This window comes from Aspergillus clavatus, genomic scaffold (assembly GCF_000002715.2).
Source record: "Aspergillus clavatus NRRL 1 1099423829800 genomic scaffold, whole genome shotgun sequence".
In the NCBI taxonomy this organism is placed as follows: Eukaryota; Fungi; Ascomycota; class Eurotiomycetes; order Eurotiales; family Aspergillaceae; genus Aspergillus; species Aspergillus clavatus.
In genome coordinates this window covers 1,314,327-1,330,413 of record NW_001517099.1, presented here as the reverse complement: position 1 = coordinate 1,330,413, position 16,087 = coordinate 1,314,327, and the positions used below count along the sequence as shown (strand labels likewise).

The window sequence follows — 16,087 nt, the reverse complement described above, 5'->3', positions numbered from 1 at the left end:
CATCCTCGCCAGCTGAGCCAATTTAACCGATCGCCAGGGAAATGCCGATGAGAGCTCATAGGTCGCATACTCGATATATAGATTCAGTTCAGACAGCCTCCTCCAGCCATCAATACCCAGATCAATTGCATCGTCCTCCTCTAGTGAAAATATGACATCGGACGCAAGGAGGAAATCTGCATATCACTCGAACACGAGCAAGTCCATACGTGAAACGGTGAAAGGTATCTATCTATCTATCTATCACGTAGCAGACTCCGAATTTACTCCAACTCTCGTGAGGGGGGAAAGAAACAGGTCTAGAATCTAGACGATCAACCCATGCCTGCCTCAGGCTTCCGACAGTGGGCCAAAATGCTCAATCAGCTCACCGGAGGGCGGGCGCCGGAAAGCTGGCCTGAGGCGATGGCACGATGAGCCCTGCGTGATACGAGGCAAAATATCATCGCAAGTTGGCAACATGCGGTTGAGGAGACCCTGTTTCACTTTCGACTCTCGAACTGACTATGAACATATCTAGTCTGGCCTACGAATAAATCTCCAGCCATACAACTGACAACATGATACCCCACTGGCCCGGGACTGACGGAGACCGCCTTTTTACAAATTGCAACTATATTTGATTGACCATGGAAGAAGGATGTGACCAAAGTACGCCCCACGGAGCATTCGGCGCCTTCGATCCCAGAATCGAGGAAGCTAGACAATCGCATGCCGGATGTGGATGTCACGTGATTACATCTGATGATGCGAGCGAGACACAGCGAGACACGGCGGGAGGCCTCAGGCATTCGAGGAAATGTGATTCTCGCGGTGACCGAAGAGCTTCTTCGCTGAGTTCACTTTGACTCAACTGTGTAAATCATTCGCAAATCTTGAATATCATGCTTCAGAAAGACCTATTAGACTAGTAGAAAAATACAGCCTAGACAGCTCAAGCAAGTCCTTTTTACGAAGGCATTTAACCGCAATATGCGGAGAGTGTGACCAATCCGAATCTCAATCAGCCGCTTTTGTCCCCGGAATTTCCCTATTCTTATTCACATGAGTCAAAAAAAATACACAACTCACACGCAGTATCTCCGACTCGGATCTGCACTTATTAGCATCGATCTTCAACTGATGTCCTTTTCAGTTGCTTCCCCTTCCCTCCATTTCCTCTTCCTGTTTCTCTCCATCACTTGTCTCTTAAGGGCCCCTTGATCTATCAATTTCTTGCTTTCTTTTTCATCTCTTCCTTTAGCGCCCTTTTAACGTCACAATGTTGTCTACTCTCAGAGTCGCTAGCCGTCAGGCTGCTTCGCGCGAGGCGAGCCTGCGCACCGTGGTCGTTGGTGCCAGACATGCCTCTGCCTGGTCCAATGTTCCTCAGGGCCCTCCGGTAATATACTCCGCGCGCTCTGAGATATTGACTGATCGATTGTTAATGTGATGGGTTGATTCTAGGATGCCATTCTTGGTATCACCGAGGCTTTCAAGGCCGATACCTTCAAGGAGAAGATCAACCTCGGTGTTGGCGCTTACCGTATGTACAAATTGCCCTTTTGGAAATTGAATGCTTGAAATTTTGCTGCGCAATCGAAGTTATATGTTCTTGGCTGTACAGCTACTGATTCTCTATCGTCTGAGTCAACAGGTGACGACAAGGGCAAGCCTTATGTTCTGCCCTCGGTCCGTGCTGCCGAGGATAAGATTGTCGCCTCCCGTCTCGATAAGGAATACGCTGGTATCACCGGTATTCCTGCTTTCACCAAGGCTGCCGCCGAGCTTGCCTACGGCAGCGACTCGCCCGTGATCAAGGAGGACCGTCTCGTCATCACCCAGACCATCTCCGGTACCGGTGCCCTGAGAATCGGTGGTGCTTTCCTGAAGCGCTTCTATCCCCACGCAAAGAAGATCTACCTCCCCACCCCCAGCTGGGCCAACCATGCCGCCGTCTTCAAGGACTCCGGAATGGAGGTCGCCACCTACCGTTACTACAACAAGGACACCATTGGCCTCGACTTTGACGGCTTGATTGCCGATATCAAGACTGCTCCCGAGAACAGCATCATCCTGCTGCACGCTTGTGCTCACAACCCTACCGGTGTTGATCCTACTCAGGACCAGTGGCGCCAGATCAGCGATGTGATGAAGGAGAAGGGTCACTTCGCTTTCTTCGACATGGCCTACCAGGGTTTCGCCAGCGGTAACGCTGATCGCGATGCCTTTGCTCCCAGACACTTCGTCAAGGAGGGCCACAACATTGCTCTGTGCCAGAGCTTCGCCAAGAACATGGTAAGAGCTCCATTTTCGTTTTGTTAGGGGCCAATCGTTAGAAGACTAATTATCTTGTTCTTCGTATAGGGTCTTTATGGTGAGCGTGTTGGTGCTTTCTCCCTTGTCTGTGAGAACGCCGAGGAGAAGAAGCGTGTCGACTCGCAGGTCAAGATTCTGATCCGTCCCTTCTACTCGAACCCCCCCATCCACGGTGCCCGCATTGCCTCCACCATCATGAACGACACCGAGCTCAACCAGCAGTGGCTGGGTGAGGTCAAGGGTATGGCCGACCGTATCATTGAGATGCGTGCTCTCCTTAAGAAGAACCTGGAGGACCTTGGCAGCAAGCACGACTGGTCTCATATCACCAGCCAGGTGAGAATAACCGCTCGTTCATATGTGAATGTGGGCCGATGCTGATTTTGATAATAGATCGGCATGTTCGCCTACACCGGCCTGAAGCCCGAGCAGATGGACGCTCTCGCCAAGGAGGCAAGTTTCACTCGACTTCGCGTATTCTATTTCCAACATGCTAACATCACCACAGCACTCCGTCTACGCCACCAAGGACGGCCGTATCTCCGTGGCTGGTATCACCTCTGGCAACGTCAAGAGACTTGCCGAGGCTATCTACAAGGTTACTGGCTAAATGACTCGTGCGAAAAGTTTTAATATGTGACGACGAGATACACAAAAAGAGAAAACTTGCGGGGTTCAGCCCCAATGTACTGATATCCATGTTTGTTATATTTATTAGCATATCCTTGAGCATGATTGGTCTTTGGATGGTCTACATTTGGATGAGTTGTGTTTTAAGATTCTCAGTCTTTGATGGTCGTCGGGTCTTGAGCTAAGGTCCCTAGGAGAGTGGATATCGTACAAGCACAGCTTTAGAAACCAGTAATTTGCGTAGGACCATAGGTAGCTCCCATAGCACAAGTCTGTGGCACCTGGATACATGACCACGCAAAATTTCCACCCTCGCCTTGCGTCATCGCAAATATACCCAGGTAGATACTCACCTGTCCATTACCCATGCCATGTAAATCTTGAAATTAATTGGAAAAGTTCTCTCCATTCGAGATCCGGAGTCACGTCTACACCCGGTCGCTTCTGTATAACCTGACATGTACATGTCAGGGTTATACTCTGTACAACCAAACGAACACGGATCAGACAGTTTTTCTGGGGTGGTACAGACTACACTCTACAGACTCGCACTGTCAGCGCACATACCAAAAGCCAGTGGAGGTTCGCTTCTTTGCCTGCCTGGCTTGTTTGTCACCCGGGAGATAAAAAACTTAATTTGAATCCTTTGATCCTGACCATTGCACATGTATGCTCTGTCAGAACTCAGAATCCCTTCTCATCACAAGAATGAGTACAGTTTTTACTGTGTGTGGTGAAATTAACAATGACTTGGGAGCTATGTATCTGAATCTCCTGTATAGGTAGGTACAGTAAGGCATCTGTACATGATTCAGATTGTATGATGTCTTGTAGGTCCAGATATAAGGTTAAGTGGCTCAGTTCAGGCCAGACCCTGTGTACCTACTAGGTACCTCCGTTTCGTTCCACAGCCGTGTCTGTGCGATTCTTACCTACGTAGGTAAGTATCGCTAGGTACTCTCCGTACAATGACTTGTGATATTTTACGGCTTATCCTCTTAAATCTACGGAGGGCTCATTTCTTGGGAATTAAGGCAGGCGGCTGATGGTGATGTTTGGTAAGAAATTCCACTGACGAAGGTAAGTGCACCAGCCTAGTACCAAGTGAGGATAGATCAATGAGGCGCATTCAGCGTGCTGAGGCTTGGACTGTCTTGAAATGGGCTGCCTGGTACATTCGACTCTGACCTCAAGGCATGCTTCAGGACTTATGAGAAAACTACGTTTTAATTTTAGAAGTCGTTACTACGCTGATCCCTGGGATGTGCACCCTAAGCTCTATCTAGAGCACTGTGCCGGCTCGCTGTGATGATTATATTAAACCAGCTTTCCTAGGGAAAGTTGAAACAGGGGCAAAGGGTTGGTGGTGTAATAAAGGTAATGGCTAAGTACCCTCCAGGGATGGAATTGTCACTGTTGATTTTACTGAGATGCCAGCACCACTGACTGGGTGATTGGGTACTGACGGAGTTATCTATCTACTATTGTACAGTAAGTACACTGTACAACAGCTCTTGATTCAGCAAGTGGAACTGGTGGCTCGCTTAGTCCGAGGTCATCATCATCCGGATCAGTTACAACTATGGGCAAAATGGCAAATAGCCCGATCTCACTCATCTCAGCCCAGTAGTCTGATGGTTGATGAAGCACCCTCCATCTATCTCATTTGACTCATCCACTGATCTCCGGTGACAATGTGTTGGCACTTGACAGCAAATTCCAAATTCCTTGCTTCCAAGGTATCTATCTACCTTGTTCTGGGGAGCAGGACGGCTTCTAGAAATCTAGGTTTGATCATAAGGCGTCAGTATCGTTTCATCTCATGTCTCCCAGATGTCAGTACCTTGCAAGCTCCATTAAGATCGATTAATCCAGGTAACTACCATGTATCTTCAAAGTACCTTTATAGTACAGAGTAGTAACTACAATATACCAATGATCATCAAAATCCCTCACTTCTGTAGGGCCCACCAATGAACAATCTTCCAGCCAGCCAGCCATCGCATACCTGCTTGAGTTATTTCAGCTGAACGGGTTAACTACGAGGTGGGTAGATCGGTGTTGAGGTGGTCTATCTTGGGAAGTGACTTGTTTTTTGAAAGTACCCGGAGATTGGGGACATCGTATACCGTTCATTAATATGATTTCCAATGCATCGCCATCGCAACTCATGTTTGAACTCCGTATGGTAGATAGCGGGAGAGGCAGGAACAGATTCAATCGATCCTCGTGTCTGCTCCTCTACTACGGTACTGTGCATCTACTTGCTCTTACCCCTCTATCTACTTCGTACAGGAAGCTGATTCCACGTCCCACCGTGAGGAGGGAAAGGTACTCCAGTGCCAGTGGCAAATCCACCCCAAATCGTCATCCTCTTTTCTTTTCTTTTCTTTTCTTTTTTCTTTTTTCTTTTCTTTTTTTTTTTGCTTTGCTTGCTTGCTCCCTTGCATCTTCCTGTGAACCAGCCGAGTTAGACTATTAGATTGCGGAGGTGTAAGCCGAGATACACGTGGTCGAGGTGAGGTGCCTTGCCCTTGGACACGACGAACAGTTTGCTACTAACTGCTGGTTGTTCGGGGGCAAAGCAGCACCATGTATATACGACATGTTAGAATCGCAGGAACGCTGTCTTCCAAAGGGAAAGGTATAGCTGCGTGTGGAATTCGTGAATGGATATCTAGATAGTCCACAGGATTCTGATTATGTGATCTTGATAGTTCACGACGATCGATTGTTCACTATCGAGTATCGACTCTATTTTTTCCTGATCTCTAGATAGTGGTCGATAATACTTTCTTAGTACCGCCTTGTCCTTGCTGTCGCTCGTTGCTGATTGCTCCGGACTTCTTCCCCTCCTTTTGGCATAATATTAGAGCAAATGCCCGTAAAGGAAACGCTCCACTGGCCCTGCAACGTAACAATGGGTATTAATTCTCTTTTTTTACATTATTACCCTCCAGACTCCAGTAGATGGTCTAGTATCTTAAAACATTTTATTATTGCTTATTCTGTAGATAACTAAGTATAAGATAGAAAGAATCATGTGTTTCTTTCCCACGTACTTGAAAGTCGAAACTCAATCCCCCACTTGAATACCGAATCCTTCTACAGGGTACCTACCGCTACGATAGGCGCAGCCCAATCCTTCATCAAGAGACCCGGACCAGCTCCGACTCTTCTTGCTTTCAGTGCGGATTGGAATGGCCTGCAACTCAAATACCGCCAATAATTTCCCGCTGGACCCAAGTCAAACAAACACAAGTACTCCGTAGATAGTTAATTCAAAAGAATCACAGACAGGACAGGAGCATCTCCTATCTAATCGAACTCTGGGCGCCGAGTTGACCAACAACGTACCAGGTCGGTCTGTTTCGGCTAGATCCCTGCCGGCTATTATTGGGGCTTGGATCATTGCACATCATCAGCAGGAATCAATATGGTTGATACACGCTACCTTATGTATGTGCATGTTTGGGGGGTTGTGACCGAATGATCCACGGCATCGCTTTACGGATTTCGATAGGGCAAAGTGAAGATTGAAGAGAGTATAGACAAGGCCTTGACCTTCCTTACATTACTCTTCGCGCTCTAACTTATGGGGAAGACATCCAACAAACATACTCCGGGAGAGCAGCAAGCGCAAGAGTCCAGAAAAAAAAAAAAGGTCGAGGCCTGGAGTCTGGACGGATGATCTGCCGTCAAGCTGAGCCAGGGCTCACCAGTCACCAGCCCTTTTGAACGCTGATCATGCTCCGTTTTTGGCATCCAACTATCTGCCTCCCGTAGTCCGTAAGGGAGGATCAAGAACAGGTCGGAGAAGGTCAGGAGGCTGCATGGATGTATGAAACCACCAGATCCCCATCTCTGCCGAGTGCCTACAATACTTCCTTAACTACGTAGTACTTAGAACGAGGGCATATGGGGCAAGCAATCTGCGGCCCAGCTAGCTAGCTAAGTAATACCCTACCTTACTAGGTAGGTACCTAGCTGGTCCCTTTCGGGTTTCCGATACAAATTGCAGGTTTTTGCGTGACAAGGGTGTCCGGGGCGGCGTACTTTAGCATGTAGACAGGTGAATGATTTAGTGGTTAACTTCGTTCTTCAGGGCACTTACCTCATTTAATTAACTTTCTCTGCTTGATTTTCCCTTCTTGAACTGGTCCGAGAGTGGTTATTTTACCACGAACAAATGGATTAAATGGTCCGTACGGACGACGGAGTCTTCCGTCGGAGAGGTGGGTGGATGGTCTCGTAGTAGTCTCCTACCCTGGCAAAATAATATGTTCGATTCGTCTTCTCCTGCATCGCATCTTTCCCCTGCCCTTGTCAAAAAGGCATGGGGGACAAGGTAAAGAAGAAAAAGAAAAAAACAGAAAAAGAAAAACGACAGTATCTACATCTTCTCTGCATCGATGGATGTTGATCATGGAAACCAGAGAAACGATGCCCCCCAAGTGGATGAATGACTACTCCTTAGACTACCTGCCTATTATTATTGCTGGAGCGGACGGTGGAGACCATTCTTGTCACCAGGTGGGGGCCACTCTGGCTATGTAAGATAGCGTCCGTGGCGTTGTCCAGTCAAGTCAGGCTGCTGGTAAATACCTTACAGGGCGAGCAAGGGTATCCATACAGAGCCGTACAGTGACCGTGCCAGAAAATGATCATTTTGAAGTTTGAGAGCGACCGACGGGAAATAAGACTAAGTGGATATCAAAGCCTTGATTTCAAATTGTCCATGGAGATGGAATGCTGACAAAATATCCTTCGTGCCCATGAATAGGTATGAAACCTGAGAATCGTTCCATTGTCCCATGAATCTCTCTTCAACGGCTTCATTGACCGTTGGCAGGGATTCGTATTCCAGGGCTGGGAGGCGTCATATGTATTTAGGACCTGTACCGTAGGTAGGTAGGTAGGTAGGTAGGTATCGTCATTACGTATCAATAATGTGTTAGGTAGGTAAATACCCAACCAGAGTAGGTACCAGACCTGTACCTTCGGATGGAAGACGCCATATCCATTCGATTTAAGATCCTTAGTACCTCGTCCATAGTCCATACATGCTGTTGAAAGTCGTGTACAAGACGCTGTCTTCCAAAACTACCTAGTGGGTAGATACTTCGTACATCTAAGTAGTCATACTGATACCTTTTTTTTTTTATATCTTCCATGATCCATATAATCAGTATTCTTAAATTTGTCTCTTGCTTGTTTTACATACTAGTACGGGGGAACCACTCCGTAATCCGTCCTTCCTAATTATTTTTCCGACCAAGCTAGCAATAATAACAACCTGACTCCATGGGCCCCCGTATGTAGTCCATACAGTACCTAAGACCTACCAGGGCTGCCAATATAATGCCACCTGCTTCTGTACCTGAGGCACAGTTACCACTTGGCCATGAAATCTGGGTAACCCAAGCAGCCAATAACAGCCATTGCTTCTGATTCTCATGATGATGTCTTCGTTGTTTTGCCCTGACTTCGTTGCCACACCTCCTTTGATTCCTTTTTACGACAGTCGTTTGTTTGAGTCCATTGTTGTGGTGGCTAACCAGCAAGGTTGAAAGAGTAGAAAGAAATGAGAGGGACGACTGGACTACTACTACTACTACTACTACTACTACTACTAGACTCAAAGGTACCTATTTACAAAGTACTGCACTGGAGGACTACTACCCGCAGGTACGGCCTCTCAGACCATAACAACTGAGAGGATGATAATATACAAGTCAGCCGCTGTAATTAATAATAATTAAGGTATCATGATCATGAGTATTCTCGTGATATTATTTACCTTTACTGGATATTCCAGTCTCACCCAGTAACTGACTAAACTCACTACCTACTAGTCTATATTATGGATGATTGGGTTAACCTTCAGCGGGCCTGACACTATCATCCGGCTTAAACTTGGCCCAGAAAGGGTACTCTGAATGATACCGCTCCCTCCCCACCCATCATTCACTTTGTTTCTCCTCGCTCTCTTTCTCCCCATCACTCGCTTTTTTCTTTCTCTTTCTCTAACTATTGTTTGTCTGTCTCCGCTGCAAAGCCGCCTAGACGCTCGTTGCTCGGCCTGGTATCGTCTCAGCTTACTTCCTCTTCCCTCCGCATTCTCTCTTTCCCTCCCTCTTCTCCAACCTTGTCCTCGCCCTCCTCAGCTTCAAGCCGACAACTGCCCACCGACCCTTCCCTCTGCCATGGGTTTTGGTGACCTTCGATTGTCGTTTGCTTTTGTTCATGCAAACTCCCTGTTGTCTCTTCTGTCGTCGACCGTCGTCTGATCTATGGCGTATCGTCCCGAATCGCCCTTTCGTGCATTCGGCTGCTAACCTGCAGCTCTCACGCTGCCAACCGCCTCTGTTCCGGATCTCGAAACCACTCACCTCACCCCAATCCCTTTCCTCCCTACGAGTTTCAGACCCATCGGCCCTTTCTGTGTCATTATAACTCCTGATACATCCAAATGCTTGCATTGGACGTCCCTGAGACCGGGTTGTCCCTTTGCAGGGACAACCCCGGAAATGATGCCGCGGCAAAACCCACCCAGATCATGCGGCTGAATTTGGCCCAGAGCACCCTTGATGAACTCATTCAGAGCTTACGGAATGACCAAACGGCTCGGATTCGGTTAGGAAAACATCCGACACTCTACTATGGCTCCAAATCGCAGCACTTCCATTCCTCCCCCGAAGCTCATCGTTCCGAAGTCTACACGGGAAGCTCCGCCGACAAAGAAAATCTATACTTTACGGGCGTCCTCAGCCACACCCTTGAGGTCCAAAGGGCCAAGGAGGCCACTGCGGCCACTGATCAGGCGCTGGCCAATCTTGAGCAGAGCCTTAATGCCTTTGAGAGGGGGAAGGAATCGAAGAAAACCCACATGATCACCAGCATTGATGAAGTCAAGGCATTGCGAGCGGGTGATCTCAGGTCCAGCACAGGCAGACAAGCTGCTATTCTGGCTCGAAAGCCTACAACCAAGGTGGAGATCGAGAAGGATCGATTGTTGAAGACTGCCGCCAACCGATCCCTATCCTCGAGTCCAGCATTGGGTTCCACCCGGTCTCCTGCACCTATACCGCCGCTTACTCCCACCTCCGCTCCCTTTTCACAAACCAAGGATCGTGCCCGTCAAGATGCTCTCAAGATTCCTTTTATCCACCTCCTCGCTGTGCGTGCTGTCTCCGCCAAATTCCTCGCGCGCCAAACAAGATCGTCCCTCGAAGACTGCTTGGCGTTGGCCCGCAAATATGGAACCGAAAACCGAATTAACCCGGAAAAATTCGATCTCAGAGATAAAACATACCGCGAGTTGGACGTTTGGAAATTCCCGTACCCTTCTCAAGAGGATCGGCAAGAGGCTATCGAGAATGCCATATCGGCGTTTGATCGGCTGCGCATCTCCCGCTCAGATAAGTTATGGCAGATGCTGCTTCCCAAGGAGGAAAGAGGCAAGGGCAAGTGCTTGTCGCGATTGAACCTGCGTACAGGCCCCATCAAGAAGGCTCTCACTCCGAAAATACAGGTGCACGCCTCTGACGACAATGGCAAAGATGGCGACACCACCGGTCATGAAACCGACAGGGCCAGTGTCAATGGCCTTACCCCGAAGACGGCCCTCAAATCAGGCACGGTTGCTCAAAATAAACGTACCAGCGATAAAGAACCAGCCACAAAGCGGACCAACCTTGTCAACAAGAGCAAGAATGCTACCAACAGCACGCTGACTGGACGTGTCACCAAAAAGGCCGAACGCAAGCCGACATCAAAACCGGATGGCAAGTTCAAATCGGCTGAATTTGTCCATGACTCGGACGATGATGACACAGACATGCTGGATGCACCAGCTCCAGAGAAGGCGAAGCCAGAACAACCGAAGCAGCAGCCCAAACCTCAGGCTAAGCAGCCCAAACCAACCGGTCTCAAAGATCCCTCTCCGGTGCCGACTCCCAAAGTCAGCAAGCCCGAAGCTTTGCCTGCCAAAACCGAATCCACGGCTCAAACTGCCTCCAAATCTGTCGCTTCGAAGAGGCCGCCATCAGCACGAGCGCCCACTCAACGATTGCCGCAGAAACCTTCACCTCCTTCTATATCCCCCCCTCCAGCCAAAGCTCTAGATACCCAGAGCCGCAGCCGTGCGTCGAGTCAAAATAACTCCTCGAGTTCCTCGTCCTCACCTCTTATAGCACAATTATCGAAACCGAACAAAGTCATCAACCACTCGACTCAACAACCGGTTGGGGGGCCAAAGATCAATGGAGCTCCAAAGGCAGCGGAACCCGTCAACCCTTTGAAGCGCAAAGCCGAGCTAGAGCGACCTCCTGCAACTCTTTCCAAGGCAACCGGCCGTGCTGCCACCAACCTGGAACATAAAAGGAGGCGGGCGGTCAGCACCTCGAGTGGTAGCACTGGGAGTGCCTCGCCACCTCTCAGCCGTGAGTTGCTGCTGCAGCAATTACGAGAGAAGTCACAAAAATTCAAGCAATACTATGCCAAGTATCGTACATTGCATGATACTATGGCCTCGCATCCCGACCCACCGCGGGCGGAGTTGGAGCGATTACAACGACAGCATGTTCGTTTACAGAGAATGAAGAAGGAAATCTGGGACGAACACCGACGACTCCGCGATGGTTGAGCCCCGGAGCTACGAAGCATCTGTGTGAACGTCGTCAGTTTTCCTTGAAGTCAGATGCAGGTGTCTGATCCATGACTTTTGAGTGAGATATTTCCATGATGTTTTCATTTTCATTTTTATTTTTATTTTTATTATTATTATTATTTTCTCTTTTTTTCATTTGTTCTGTTTCATTTGCATACGAAGCATAGCGAAACAATTTACTGAACATGCTTCGAGGAGTTCGTCATATAATACATATGTATCCCCTGCTTTTCCTGCTGACTTTTTGCTGTTTGCCCCATATTTTGCATACTCAGACCCTACCATATTGTGCAGAAAAGCATATGCATGTAATGATTACAAAGAGAGCATACTGCAAGAGCGGCTTTGCTATACAGTTACACTTGTGAGAGACACTTGGCCGTGAAGCCGTTCTGCAAATCAAATAATACTTATTTCTATGGTATTGAATGCCAGTAGACTCTGTAGTGAAGCTCTTGGTGTTCCTTGTGTTCTCCAAAATAACACGAACTTCGTGGCTGGAGACGGACTGCACCCAGTCCGTTCCGGTTCTAGTTCGGGATGACCAACTACGGGTTATTCAGGAATCCTTCCTTACTACCCCTCCCTTTGCTGATAAAAAAGAAAAGAAAAAAAGAAAAAGTCGCCTGTAAGATTAAGATATAGCTCTGATCTAATCAATAATATGCAGTCATCAATGAATCTGCCATTCTTACCACTTGAAATTAATATGTTCCTCTTTTACCACACGCACACACACAGACATCTACAGCCTCACCCGCTTGGCCCTGTCCCCAAATACGAGGCACAGGCTCACAAATCACAATGACACGCCAAAGCCCAAACCTCTTTTTACCCCGGATCAGCCTAGGGCGAATCCACTAAGCCACACTGGGTCTAGCCCCACCGCATTGCACGTGGCTCGCCCATTGTCCAGGATTGGTATGCGTATTGTGACCGTATCCATACGCTATTCCCATACGGTAAGTTCGCAATGATACACCCAGGTAAGAAGCTCGACGACGTCATTATTTGTGTCCGAGCTAGTCTGGATCTAGCTTAGCGGAGTTTTTTGGTAGGCGGTGGGCAGAGCTTGACGATGGGGGAGGTCTTTTGATGGACATCAACTGAGGTTCTCTTCGATTGTTAGCTGTGTTGTGCTCTCATCATCGATTATCAGGAGTGATAAGAGGCCGTGTCTTGGTTTTGAATGGTAATATGGAGATGATGATGATGATTTGATTTTGCTATTGTGCAGCTGTTGACGGTCAAGAGGGAAAGAAGGCTTTGTTGTTCAATTGATTCGATCGATCGATTGATAAACTGATACTGCCGCCTAGACAAGCGACGATCTTGGTCGAGCTCGCAGATGCAAGGCTTGCCAGCTCAAGCTGCAGATCTGAATTGATATCACACGGAACCTCAAACAGGACGACCACACCGCAGTTCTTCCTGTGAAAAGAAACGATATTCAAAAGCGAACGTGAACTTCGCTCAACCATGTCTTCCAACCGCGGACGAGTACCGGGCCAAAGAAGCCCCCACGTGCTGGTAAGCATGGCATCCTTCCTCCCTTGTACTCAAACTCCGCACGCGGCAGACTAATGGTGGATCGATGCGTGCCAGGTCACGGACTCGCGCGAGCAACAATCCCAACCACCCCGTCGACCCCCCGGGACACGATTCATCACTGTCGACAACGTGCTCCAGTACGCCTCAGATGTCCCTTCCATGCAACAGCGTCTTCCACCCCCGTCTACGACACAGTCCCGCCCGCGCTCGCGTCTAGCATCCGCGACTGGATTGATCGGGGGAAGCGGAGGTGCAGGCGGTCCCGGCGCTGTCGGGAGCGGGAGCCGGTTGGCAAATACCGCGGCGTCGATGGGCCGACTTGCGGCGCAGCCGCGTCTGCCGCCGCGGACAACGAAGGTCAGCGAGAAGCTTGTGCTTCTTCCGGAGGCGGAGGGAGTAGATGGGGGCGACTTGGAGGAGGATGAGGATGAAGATGAGGAGGTGGACGAGGAAGTCGTGCAGAGGCTGGCGAAGGAGCGGAATATGGATCCCGACTCCCTGCGACAGAGGCTGTTGACGCAAAAGAGGCTTGGGGGTGACTTTGGCGTCGACAATGACATTGCCCCGTTGCTGGCCGAGGAGGAGCTGCTGCGCCGTCGCAAGGTGGCGCCGGAAAGGGCTAAGAGCTATGCGGAGCGGTTGCCCAAGGCCCGTCGCGCGGAGAAATTAGCGCGCGTGACTGCGTACTGCACTGCTCAGGCCTATAGGATGAGCTCGCTGGCGGCGTTTGTCAAGGACAAGCATGGAGGACGGACTAAACTCTACGATGATTGTCTGTATACGGCGTACCATCTGCCCTTGCTACCTGGCAACGAGGGATACCGTGTGAGAAGCAGTCCGATGGTGAAGAAGCCCGGCGGCAAATCGCTCCTGGATGAGGAAATCGAGAGAAATGAGCTCCGTGATCGTCACGACGATTATATCGTGGACGCAGAGGAGCATTCCGTTGGCGGTGGCCGTGGAGACCACGGTGCTTCGCATGAGGGCAACGAGACATCAGGGTTAGATGGCACCTTGATCCATAAGTTTGATGACAACTCATACCATTCCGGAGACGAATCGAACAGAGAGCCCAGCAGAGACTCGGACGCAGAGCACCGGCCCGCGCAAGCATCCCCCGTTACCATAACAGCGCCTACACGGCTTCCGTACGACGTCGCCGAGATGTTCGTCTTCAGCTACGGCGTGGTGGTGTTCTGGAATTTGACCGAAAGGCAAGAGAAGGATCTTCTTGCGGACCTGGCATTTGCGAACTCGTCCGCCACGGGTACCCGAACGCCGTTAGCAACCATGCCTCTGGACGAAGAGGATTTCGAGACAGAAGAGTTCCACTTCGAGTACTCAACTGAGATTTCGCGCCCACGGGTATATAACGACATGATCACCCTGCGCAGCGGCGACCACATGATCAAACTGGCCATCAGTCACGGCATCGCGCAGAGCACCAAGTTGTGCTTCTTCGAAGAAGTCATGGCCCGCCAGATGGCCGAAGCAAAGGACATACCGCGCAGACTGGCAATGACGGGCCAGCTCGGCATGAAGCGAGAAGAAGTCTTTCGCATCTTAGGCAAGCTCTTCAAAAGCCGAGTGGAAGTCAATCTATGTGAGTCAAATAATACCAACAATCCCGCAACCCCTCTTTCCTCTCTCTCTCCCATCACCATGTTTCCCGCCAAGCTAACCACAAGATCCAGCATCAAACATGCTCGACGTCCCCAATTTCTTCTGGGAGAGCGAACCAACCCTCTACCCGCTCTACATCGCCGTCCGCGAGTACCTCGAAATCAAACCGCGCATCCAGGTCCTCAACGAACGCTGTCGCGTCTTCCTCGACCTCGCCGAGATCCTCTCCGACTCCATCGCTGATAACAAAACCTCCCGTGCGCCCCTCCCCATTGCTCCCTTTTCAAACTGCATCCTGCTAATCTCAATCTCATTCTCACACAGATCAAACCTGGATCATCATCGTCCTGATTCTCATCTCCATCGTTGTGACCATCTCCGAGGTCTTCCTCCGTTTCGGCCTCCTCTCCTCCCGCGATAAGGACGTGTCGTCCACTTCCTTCGCGGCTGCTTTGTTCTCCCGTGTTGCGAATCGGGCGACCTGCTCGTGTCCCCCGCAGGGTGGATTTGATGTGAATGCCTCCGGGCTCGGGATTCAATATTCGTAATGTGGACCATATGGTTCCAGCTGCAGAACACCTGAACAGGTAGGTGGGTGTATGCAGATGTCATGGATAGACAAACACCTACCTAATAATTCTCATCAAAATTTCATTGTTATTGCTACGGTGCGCCTGGAGCAACTTGTCTATAATATAATCTCGATTTCAAAAGCCATCCAGCAGCTTTCGCATTAGCTAGGTTCTGCTCACTGCTTCTATCATACATACATACATACATACAGATATGTGTAAAAAAAAACCCCATTTACAGGAATGCGGTGTGATTGCTTGAACAAAGGAAAACAAGAGACGAAAAGGCACAAAGGCACAAAGGAAATCCATAAACAAAAAAGGAACAAGTAAACAAACAGGCAATAGGGGGAATATTGTATCAGCGACACAAACAATATTAAAATATGGGGGATCATGCAAGCGAATCCAAAAGCACAGAAATGGATGACAACGCAGATCGAAAGCAGATACCCGAATATCCCGAACCCCTCTTTCAACCTAGCCCATGAGCCGTCTCAGCTCTCTATATTGATGCTTCATCCTGGTCGTGTCGCACATTAAACAGAAAGAAACAGATAGAGAGAACAATCCAACTCCGGAACAAAATATGTGCTCGTCCGGACTCCTTCCAGTGCGCTTATGCCAGGCACAGTAAGCAATGCAAAGTAATACCAAATGAGAAAGAGAAAAGAAAAGGGAAAAAAGAAAAGAAAAAAAAAAGGGTGAGGTAGAGAGTAGAATGATGCAGGATATGATGTCA

At 49.1% G+C, this 16,087-nt stretch overlaps 3 protein-coding genes across 3 annotated transcripts, besides 11 other annotated features; all 3 read left to right on the top strand.

Annotated features, from left to right (window-relative positions):
- Positions 1-225: 225 nt before the first annotated feature.
- Positions 226-245: a microsatellite.
- Positions 246-1,261: 1,016 nt separating this feature from the next.
- On the top strand, positions 1,262-2,908 carry ACLA_049610 (putative aspartate aminotransferase; the record flags this gene model as incomplete). Its single annotated transcript, XM_001271914.1, has 6 exons — positions 1,262-1,381; positions 1,447-1,525; positions 1,637-2,277; positions 2,347-2,634; positions 2,692-2,751; positions 2,807-2,908. 6 exons carry the CDS (start codon positions 1,262-1,264, stop codon positions 2,906-2,908), a joined length of 1,290 nt encoding a protein of 429 aa, XP_001271915.1.
- Positions 2,909-5,301: 2,393 nt separating this feature from the next.
- Positions 5,302-5,351: a microsatellite.
- Positions 5,303-5,351: a microsatellite.
- Positions 5,305-5,358: a microsatellite.
- A 2,473-nt stretch (positions 5,359-7,831) lies between these two features.
- Positions 7,832-7,858: a microsatellite.
- Positions 7,833-7,858: a microsatellite.
- A 671-nt stretch (positions 7,859-8,529) lies between these two features.
- Positions 8,530-8,563: a microsatellite.
- Positions 8,531-8,563: a microsatellite.
- Positions 8,564-9,400: 837 nt separating this feature from the next.
- On the top strand, positions 9,401-11,575 carry ACLA_049600 (uncharacterized protein; the record flags this gene model as incomplete). Its single annotated transcript, XM_001271913.1, has 1 exon — positions 9,401-11,575. One exon carries the CDS (start codon positions 9,401-9,403, stop codon positions 11,573-11,575), a length of 2,175 nt encoding a protein of 724 aa, XP_001271914.1.
- A 101-nt stretch (positions 11,576-11,676) lies between these two features.
- Positions 11,677-11,722: a microsatellite.
- Positions 11,678-11,722: a microsatellite.
- Positions 11,723-13,078: 1,356 nt separating this feature from the next.
- On the top strand, positions 13,079-15,321 carry ACLA_049590 (RMD1 family protein; the record flags this gene model as incomplete). The annotated part of the gene is made up of 4 exons (XM_001271912.1): positions 13,079-13,129; positions 13,205-14,753; positions 14,845-15,030; positions 15,098-15,321. The coding sequence occupies 4 exons, from the start codon at positions 13,079-13,081 to the stop codon at positions 15,319-15,321; spliced, it is 2,010 nt and encodes a 669-aa protein (XP_001271913.1).
- A 213-nt stretch (positions 15,322-15,534) lies between these two features.
- Positions 15,535-15,556: a microsatellite.
- Positions 15,557-16,087: the final 531 nt, after the last annotated feature.